At 44.6% G+C, this 9,726-nt stretch overlaps 1 protein-coding gene across 2 annotated transcripts in view; it reads left to right on the top strand.

Annotated features, from left to right (window-relative positions):
- The window catches only part of Map3k9 (mitogen-activated protein kinase kinase kinase 9), a 107,646-nt gene continuing 97,920 nt past the window's right edge, over positions 1 to 9,726 (top strand). For both annotated transcript variants that reach the window (XM_008823212.3, XM_008823211.3), the window contains exons 1-2: positions 1 to 513; positions 8,504 to 8,917. In XM_008823212.3, coding sequence (XP_008821434.1) covers positions 108 to 513; positions 8,504 to 8,917 — 820 coding nt within the window. In that variant the 5' untranslated portion in view covers positions 1 to 107. The remainder of the gene's footprint in view (positions 514 to 8,503; positions 8,918 to 9,726) is intronic.

Genomic DNA, 9,726 nt, shown 5'->3' with positions numbered 1-9,726 from the left:
CCGTCGGGGGCGCGGGGTCCCCCCAGCGCTGCGGAGCCGCATGAACAATAGGCGGCGGCGGCTCCTGCGGGCGGCGGCCGCCCTGCACCCTATGGATCGGCCGCTCCATGGAGCCCTCCAGAGCGCTTCTCGGCTGCCTGGCGAGCGCCGCCGCCGCTGCCGCCCCGCCGGGGGAGGATGGAGCGGGGACCGCGGCCGACGAGGAAGAGGAGGAGGAGGAGGAGGCGGCGGCGGCGGCCTCGGCCGAGCTGGGCTCCGACGCCCCGCTGCCCTACTGGACAGCCGTGTTCGAGTACGAGGCGGCGGGCGAGGACGAGCTGACCCTGAGGCTGGGCGACGTGGTGGAGGTGCTGTCCAAGGACTCGCAGGTGTCCGGCGACGAGGGCTGGTGGACCGGGCAGCTCAACCAGCGGGTGGGCATCTTCCCCAGCAACTACGTGACCCCGCGCAGCGCCTTCTCCAGCCGTTGCCAGCCGGGCGCGGAGGACCCCAGCTGCTACCCGCCCATTCAGTGTAAGGCGAAGGCGGGCCCGGCGGCCAGGGGGAGGATGGAGGCCTGGGGTAGTCGAGGGAGAGGGGAGGAACCGGTCGCGAGGGTTAGGTTAGGGGTGGCGAATAATTGACCCGGGGGCTTCAGCCAGTGCCCTCCATGAGCTAGGGATGCCTCAGGCCCTGCCCTGGAATTCCTGCTTCTACACCTTTATCCGACTCCTTCTAGCAACTCCTGATTACATCCTGACGCTCCCGCCCCTTCCTCCTCGTGCCCCTCCAGATCGGGAAGGGTGATTACTGTCATCTGTAACCTTAGTCCCCAAGTCAAGGACCTGGCCGACCTCTTCTGTAGCTTGTCCCCGCCTCTTAAAGGTATTTGCTTTGAGAGGTGGAGGTGCCTCCAGCCTGGCTGGGCAGGCTCACAAGTCCCGGAAGAATGTGTGAACTCAAGACTGAGGTGCCTTTAAAATCTCGTATTGATTTCTTGGATTTTTATCCTGTGTCTCAAAGTTGTACATTTTAGGAGTTTCTCTGAATAATGTGTTAAGAAAGGTGTGTGTGTGTGTGTGGGGTGAGGGGGGAAGGGTACAAAGTCATGCACGAAGAAATGATTAGAAAGAAAAAATATGTCGTTCCCTTGTGGGGGTTAAGGAACACACTGTACAGAGGCCAAGTCCCTGTCCCTTACAGACATACCGTTCAGACAATACATTTTCTCTCGTCTTTTCATCCTAGATCCTTGTCTATAATTGGAATTGACCAAATCTCAGGGGGGACCAGGCCCAGAGTTCCCTCACAGAGCTTTTCTCCCTGTGTCCTGGTTTTCATCAATTTACCAGGAACTCCCAGTTCCACACCCCCAATGAAATTGGCATCCCCTCTCCCCACAGAGGAATTAAATTGCCTTTAAAATTCCTTGATCACCTATATACACTTGGTTGTTCTAGAAGAAAGATGCAAATCTCCTCTAGTACATTTTACGCACTTGAGTTTATATAATTCCCTGTTAGAAGACACTCTTCCTAAGTATTTATTAATGCTTATTACTTGTTTTGAATACTTGGCATCTTAGCTGATTTAAAATAATAATTACAAAGGGCCAACTTTGAGTAGTTGTAAATTTTCATCTGTAATAGTTATCTTTCTGATAACTGTTAATTCTGATAATTTCAACATGAGCAACTGCGTTACTTTAAAATGAGTTTTAAGTACTGGTAGTTAACGTAGTATCAAAATCCTGACTTCTTTGTTCTACTCTTTGGAGTTTTGACTGTCAAATTGACATTCACATCTCTAGCTCTTGTATGTCTCCTGTCATTCAATCCAAAGTTTCTTACATACATTTTGCTCTTTATAATGCCTGGAATGGCAAGTTACTTTAGATTGTTTCTGGGTGCTACATCTTTTTGGCAGTAGTACTGGTAAGATAAGGCCAATCAAAGGTCCTGGCATAGCGTTTTGAAATAGTGTTGGAGATGAGCTTGCCCATATGTTGGAAGACATGAACAGTCTGACATGTTAGGAAACACAGTGTGGTTTTGAGTATAAGTCACATTTTGAGCTTTTTGTGGGTGGAGTTCTGTGCCTTTATTTTTAGGGGTGGATAATGTGAGCGTGTACAAGTTATATGAAGTTCCTGAGCAGGCCCTCTGTTTCTTCAGCATCTTGTGTTCCTGACTGTCACAGCAGCCAGGAGCGAACATGACTTAGGCTAAAAGAACCTTTCCACAGAGAACCAGGCATGTCAACAGTGTGCTTCATCTAGAGGTGACTCCCTGTGATGTGGCCCAGGACTTACCTTTGTTGTCATAGAAGTTACATTGGATGGAGTGGATTCCTAAATCTAGAGCCTAGATGAGGGAGCTTGTGGTTGCTGAAAGAAACTTGTGGTTGTTGAAAGTTTTGGGCATGTCTAAGTCCTTAGTTCTCTAAATTGGCCTTACTGTGACTAGCATTAATTCTTGGCACCTCAAAGCCCTAGTTCCAATCAGAAGCTAATTCTTAGTACCTAGCGGGTGATAGATACTATGTTAAATACCAAGTGACAAAGGAATGGTAAGGAGGTGCTCCTGAGTTATGTGAGGGAGATTGGTGATATAAATATAACATTTCAGTGCAGTGCTTTGAAAAGACAGGTGTGCCGCTCATCTGTGAACTCTGTCCACCAGTTCAGTTAGTGCTACTCAGAAAATAAATACGATTGACAAGTCCTTGTCCCCCAAGACTTGGAATAAGGTAAAGCCACTGACAACACTTTCCTAGAGTAACCCTTTTGTGCTTTCCCTCTGGGGTTTGTATTATGACATTATGTTCTAGATTCCAAAGAGAGTGCACTAAGTCCAATCAAGCAGCGACATTTAGATTTGGATTTACAGTATTGTTTTCAAGTGAAAAATTTTTTTCATACTTTATTCAAAATAGAAGGGGAAATTAATCTTTTGCCCAAAGAAAAAATGTAATAGTGATACTATAAACCATTTCACACTTATATTCTATTTTTATTGCCTCCAATGTAAGTATTAGGGGTTAGTTCTACATGGAGGACAAATGGCCTGGGAGCTCATTCATCCTCTTTATTTTAGTGAAGGCTAAAAAAAATGTAAATCTCCTATCTGTCATCTTGGGAGATGCATTCCTGGGTATTAAAATGTTTCTCTTACACAAGTTTTAATTAATGTCTGTTTGCACACAGAGTATTAAGGTCATTATTAATTTACATTTGTTTTCTGAAATTCACAGATACGAGGATGTATATTTTAGATGTATAGTTTTATTTTTTTTTTGAAGATTTTTTTTCTTTATTTCTTTCCTTCTTTCCAAGACAGGGTCTCCCTGTAGCCCCAGCTGGCCTGGAACTCCCTATGACTGGCCTTGATCTCACAGAGATCCGCCTGCCTCTTCTTCTTGAGTGCTGGGATTAAAGGCATGCACCACCATGCCCAGCTTGCTTAAGACTTTTTGTGTTTGTATATATGTGTGTGTGTGTGCCTGTGTGTGTGGGTGTATGCACCTGTGCGGGCATGCACAGAGGACATCGGGTGTCCTGCTCTATCACTCTGCCTTATTCCCTTGAGACAGGGTCTCTCACTGGAGCATTTTTTCAACTAAGTTGGTGGCCAGCAAGCCCCAGCCACCCTCTTGTTTCTGCTCCCTTCCCCAGTGCTGACGTTATATGTGCTCATGGCTTCTCCACACTCTTTACCTGGGTGCTGGGGATCCAAACAAAGACCCCCAGGCTTGCACAGCAAGCACTGTCACCTGTTACCCACTGAAGCATTCACAGCCTAGGTTTTAACTTTTTTTTTTTTTTTTTGAAATAAGATCTCACTAGCCCAATCTGGCCTTGAACTTATGATCCTCCTGTATCTGTCTTCTGAGTGCTGGGATTACAGCTGTATGTCACCACACCTGGCTCTGCATATAAGATTTTGAAGTGAACAAGGTGCACCAGTCCCTTGACCCCAACCCATCAGAATGTGCTCGTGCTTTCAGTTTTTTTCAAACATGTAATATAGAGTCAATAACGTCTTGACTCCAACATGAAATAAGGTTTTGTTCTTGATATCCTCCCAAAGAAACTGAAAAATGTGCTCTCTGCAAGTTGACCTGATTCTTAAGCCAGGTCTTGAAGCTAATACAGAAAAGGGAAGGAGGCCCTACTTGCCCTCTACTGAAATCTAGTTCCTAAATGCCCATACCAAGGGTCAGCTTTGCAGGGAAAGAGAAAGTCCCCACTCCCCCTTCTGGATTATCTTTATATATTGGAAAACTGTGCTCTAGACTGTTCTTGCAGGCTGGCCACATTATTTTCCTTAACTAAATAGGGAAAAGCTGAGATCTTAGCTTCTACCCCAAAGAGGAGGTTATTGCTTTCCATTCCGCATTTGAGGGCTTATCTCTGAGGCATACCCCTGAGGAACTGTCCCTTTCAGCACCCTAGACCAGACTGGTATCCTTTACACCCTTGGGCATTTAGATAAACATTGAACACCTACTGTGTGTTGACACCTATGCTTCAGTGCAGAGAAAAAGAGGGAGAGTAGCAGAGAAATATAGTTAATGCAAAGAGTTGAGAGAACAGGGTAATAAATACAATTTATTGAAGAGGCACATAGCTTTTCACCAGTGTAAATGCTTGATAGGCAAAAAACAAAACAAAATAAAATAAAATGAACGTTCCTTTCCTCCAAGACCAAAGCAACTCTTAACACATATTTTTCAAAGGGGTTTCTAATTGCTCTTTAAAGTAGGCATGTTTTTCTCATTCATATAGATGACATCAGGCAAAATTTAGTAATTAGTCAGGATTCATTTTTAGGACTCAGAAACAGACTATTTTAAAGAAGAAATGGATTCAGCACAGGAAATTGGGTGCTTACAGAATTGTTGGAAGGGCTGGGAGAAGAGGCTTTTATGGGGAGAGCTCCCAAAACACCACAGAACTGGGCTACCAGGCAAGCTGCCACTGCTGGACTAGGGAAGACTCAGACTCTGGACTGAAGATGTCAACCTCAGGAACATCCTGTTGTGTCTACAGCCTGGAGATTAGGCAACCCCTTGGCCATGCAACCTTCCCTTCCACATCTACAAAGCTAGTGACCAGACACTTACATGCTGATTCAGGCAGCCGCACTTACCAAGAGATGCCATCTGAAGATGGTCTCCATCGCTCTTCTGCTTTGTAAATTTTCTGTGTCAGGTTGGCAGGACTTAATTCACACCCAGAAGTCTAGCTGTAAAGGAGCCTGGGATTTGTAGTTTTTTAGCTTTCTAGTCTCTCTAATACTGAAGGATGTGCTAGAAGGATTTTGGAGTGGATGCTGATTGCTAGTGTGTAGTTTGTAACACATCACTTATTCTCTAGGAGGACTGCCAAGTGAGACAATAGCTTTTTCCTTGTTTTTTTTCTTCTTTCTTTTCATGGTATTAGGGACTGAAACTAGGATCTTGGAGATGCTAAGCATGTACTCTGCTGCTGAACTGCACCCTAGTCCCAAGGAGTTATTTATTTATTTATTTAATTTTATGTGTAGGAGTGTTTTGCATATATCCATGTATGCCTGTTGCCTGGGACGGTTAGAGGGTATCTGATTTCCTGGAACTGGGGTTTCAGATGCTTGTGAGCTGCCAAGTTGGTGCTGGGACTGAACCTGGGTCCTGTGCAAGAGCAGCCAGTGCTTTTAACTGCTGAGCTTTTTCTCCAGCCCTGAGATAGCCTTTTAAACATTTGGAGCTTGTAGAGTCAAGATGGTTTCTGCTTTTGGTATGCCAAAAGACAAGCCCGTCTAACTTTCCCCCAGTTTCCTTGGTGCGGATTGACAGTTTTGTTGCAAAACACAAATGAATACCAGCGCTAGATAGGATTAGAAGTACTATAATTAAGCAAGAACAGGTTTTTGAGTTCCGCCAGCATCTGAGTGGAGAGCGGGGGTGTGGGGGGAGGGGGGAGGCTCTCCAAGGAAGGAAGGGAACAGTCAGCAGTGGGCAGTTCCTCTTTTTGTCTTGCCAAAAGCTAGAAATATGTCTTTGTTTTCTTAGATTTTTTTATTTAATGAAATGTGGTTATTCTGTTTCAGAAGGCCTCCCCTCTCCCTTTTAAAAACAAATCTAGGGGCTGGAGAGATGGCTCAGCGGTTAAGAACACTGGCTGTTCTTGCAGAAGACCCAGGTTCGAATCCGAACACCCATATGGCAGCTAACAACTGTCTGTAACTCCAGTTCCAGGGGATCTGACAGCCTCTTCTGTCCTCCGTGGGCATTGCACAACACGGGTGTACTTACATGCAGGCAATACATGCATACACATAAAATAAAAATAATTTTTTTATGTCCTACTGAGGTAGATTACATTTGGTGGTCACCTCCTAAATGCTTGGCATGGTGAGTACAGTGGTGGAAAGGCAGACAGAATCTCTGCCCTGTGCCTGTTACAGAGTAGCCAGTGACAGGCAGTAAACAAGAAGTTAACTAATGATGAGCTTGGTGAGTCCTGCAGAATGGATGCTATGAAGGTGTTTGATGGGAGGCTTTACTACATTTGGTTTGGGGGTTAGGAAAAGTTTCTTTGTGAAATTGGTATTTAAGTCACAGATGAGTCTGAATCAGTCAAGAGACCAACAAAACAGAGAACAACATTTTAGGAGACACATGAATTAGACTCATAGACTACTTAACATCCTATCTAGCCCAAGATTCATAAACACTGATAGCACTCATGATCTATCCATGAAAGCCTTTCCAAAGGGAGCTGAAAGTCTTAAGTTTGGGTTTTGGATTTGAGAAGCAGAAGGAGTGGTTGAGGTGATAGTCAGGGACCGAGCTGGTGTGTTGAAGTCCACTACAGAGAGATGGGTTTGTTTGTTTGTTTTTCTTTTTTTTCCCAGCTAGTATTCCTTTCTTTCTTTTTTTCCCAAGTGCTGGGACTACAGGCGGGTGCCAGCACGCCCGGCAATTTTTTATATTTGGTTTTTAAAGAAAATGAAATATTGAGAGCCAGGAGAGCCAGGAGACAACCATCAGTTAGGAGTTTTTCAATACAATTCCCTCTTTGAAGTCCACTACAGAGAGATGGGTTTGTTTGTTTGTTTTTCTTTTTTTTTCCCAGCTAGTATTCCTTTCTTTTTTAAAATTTATTTAGTAACCACATGATTAGATGAAGCATTTCATTACAGCTTTAACATAGTAACAATTTCCAGAGCAAGGATATATCTCTTTCAAAAGTGGCTGTACATTTTTAGGTTCACAGCTGAATTAATACAGTTATACAATATTGAACTCAGTATAAACCCTATAAGACATAAAATTGATGTTTCCTGTGAGGCTCCTTTCCATACTTCTTGGGCACCAGGTCCTGATAGAACCAAGTCCTGGACATTTCCGCATTGACTCAGTAGTTTCTGTGTCTAGTACTTCTGAGGCTCACCAGGTCTGGCTCAACTAGAGGGCTTCTTTAGTGGTTCTCTGTTTTGAGACAGGGTCTCATTTTAGCCCAAACTGGCCTTAGTCTTGCTTTGTAACCAAAGACGACTTTGAGCTTCTGATCCTCCTGTTTCCACCTCCTTAGTGCTAGAATCACAGGGATGTACCACCACACCCAGTGTCATGCATGCTAAGCAGGCACTCTACCAGTGGAGCTGTGTCCCAGTTCGTTAGTGACTCTTCTCTCTACAGACTTTCTTGCCCGTTATATTCTACATAGTTGCCAGAGTTGGTGGCCCTCCTAAGTCATAATACTCCCTTTCTGAAAGGCCCCTGTTGCTTATAGTGTAAAGTTTAAGCCCTTCAGAATGGCCTGAAAGATTGTACCATCTGGTTATGCCCAGTAAGGCTTAAATCTTATCTCTTATCCCAGTGCACACAATCCAACTACTCTGGCCCCCCTGACGTTCCTCACATGCCAGGTGCCCCGATGTACCTTATTATTGCTCACGTCTCTCTTCCCACCTGGATTGTCCTTTACTCCAATCCCCCTCCATTGCTGATAATCTCCCCTCTACCCTTACTCTATGGCCCATTTCACTTGTCTTTGAGAATCCTATCCCTGCTCATCCTCTAGTCTTGTCCTGCCATGGGAGTTACTGCCTTTCTTTAGCCACTGTTCCTATTTCTGTAGAAACTCCTTGCAGACCAAGCCGTGACTTCTGTGTGTTTGTCTTGGCCCTGGGTCATGTGCTTCTCACCAAGTACAAAATGAAGCTGTGCAATTCTCAGAAAAAGCTCTGTCAGTATTCTCTGTAGTGAAAGTGGTTGGTCTTGGTCCAAGATTCTCCCTGATTTTCCAAGTAGGATTTTAAAAAAGAAATATTTACTGCATACCTATTATTTGCTAGTTACTAAGGATAATGGATGAAGTTAATTGCAGTCCCTACACCTTGTGAAGCTTACTTTCTAATGGGGAGACAGGAAAGCAGGGAGCTCATGCACTCCCTATATTACCCATCCAGTAGATATATCGTGGCTAAATAGTGTTCCAGGATAGCTTTGAATTGCTTCTTGTTTTCTTCATTCTCAGTATTAGAGATTGATTTTGCGGAGCTAACCTTGGAAGAGATCATCGGCATTGGGGGCTTCGGGAAGGTTTATCGTGCTTTCTGGATAGGCGATGAGGTGGCCGTGAAAGCAGCTCGGCATGACCCCGATGAGGACATCAGCCAGACCATAGAGAATGTTCGCCAAGAGGCCAAGCTCTTCGCCATGCTGAAGCACCCAAACATCATTGCCCTCAGAGGCGTGTGCCTGAAGGAACCCAACCTCTGCTTGGTCATGGAGTTTGCTCGGGGAGGGCCTTTGAATCGAGTATTGTCTGGGAAGAGGATCCCCCCAGACATCCTGGTGAACTGGGCTGTGCAGATCGCCAGAGGGATGAACTACCTACATGATGAGGCAATTGTCCCCATCATCCACCGAGACCTTAAGTCCAGCAACAGTGAGTATAGAGAGCTGGGCTGGGGTTAAGAGCAGCTGTACCCTCACTCAGTGGCTTCAGCCGGTATGGGTTCCCAGTAGAACCTTGTAGCAAAGCATTCTCTCCTTGAATGGAGACGTGGGATGGGATAAGTGCCAGAAACAGGTGACTTAGGAAAAGAGAAAGGCATCTGAGGGGCCTGGGATAATTTTGAACTGATATTAGTAGGCAGGGTTGGCTGGTAGTATTAGCCTCTTGATAGCCCAAGGGTGCTATTAATTAATTCCATAACTCTCAGTATTTTAATTGCAGGGAAGTGAGAAATAACTGTTCATTAAATACACAGAATCCATAAACTGGGTTGTAAAGTAAATGTCAGGTGTAATTAAATAGTAAGTTGGTATAGACTTAGTCTTGTGCCTAGACTGACAGAGGAGACAGGAGTATATACTTCTGTGTGCTTCCACTTGTCCAAACCAACTGTAGAGTGCGTACAAGGGATTAATGATATATATTTAAGATGACTTTGAGTATCTGTCCCAAAGAGAGGGGCATTTCAGGTGAAGAACTTTGGGGATGACACGGGCCCCAAGGACTTCACTCTTTGAACCCTTCTGCTTTGAGCCCAGAAATCCTTCAGACCTTGTTTTGTCCTGAGCTGCTCCAATTGTGACTTATTTTTCTGTGGATGCTATTTTGAGTCTGTTTACTTTTCAAAATATATTCTACAATTATATAAGAAGTAGTAGCTGTAAGAAAGTTAGAAAATACAAGAGAGCATTAATACATAATATTTCCCTTTGGATAGAACAGTTATTTCATCTGGCATA

The sequence above is a fragment of the Nannospalax galili genome, unplaced genomic scaffold (assembly GCF_000622305.1).
Source record: "Nannospalax galili isolate Female #2095 unplaced genomic scaffold, S.galili_v1.0 scaffold1129, whole genome shotgun sequence".
Lineage (NCBI taxonomy): Eukaryota > Metazoa > Chordata > Mammalia > Rodentia > Spalacidae > Nannospalax > Nannospalax galili.
This window is presented reverse-complemented; position numbering and strand designations above follow the sequence as displayed.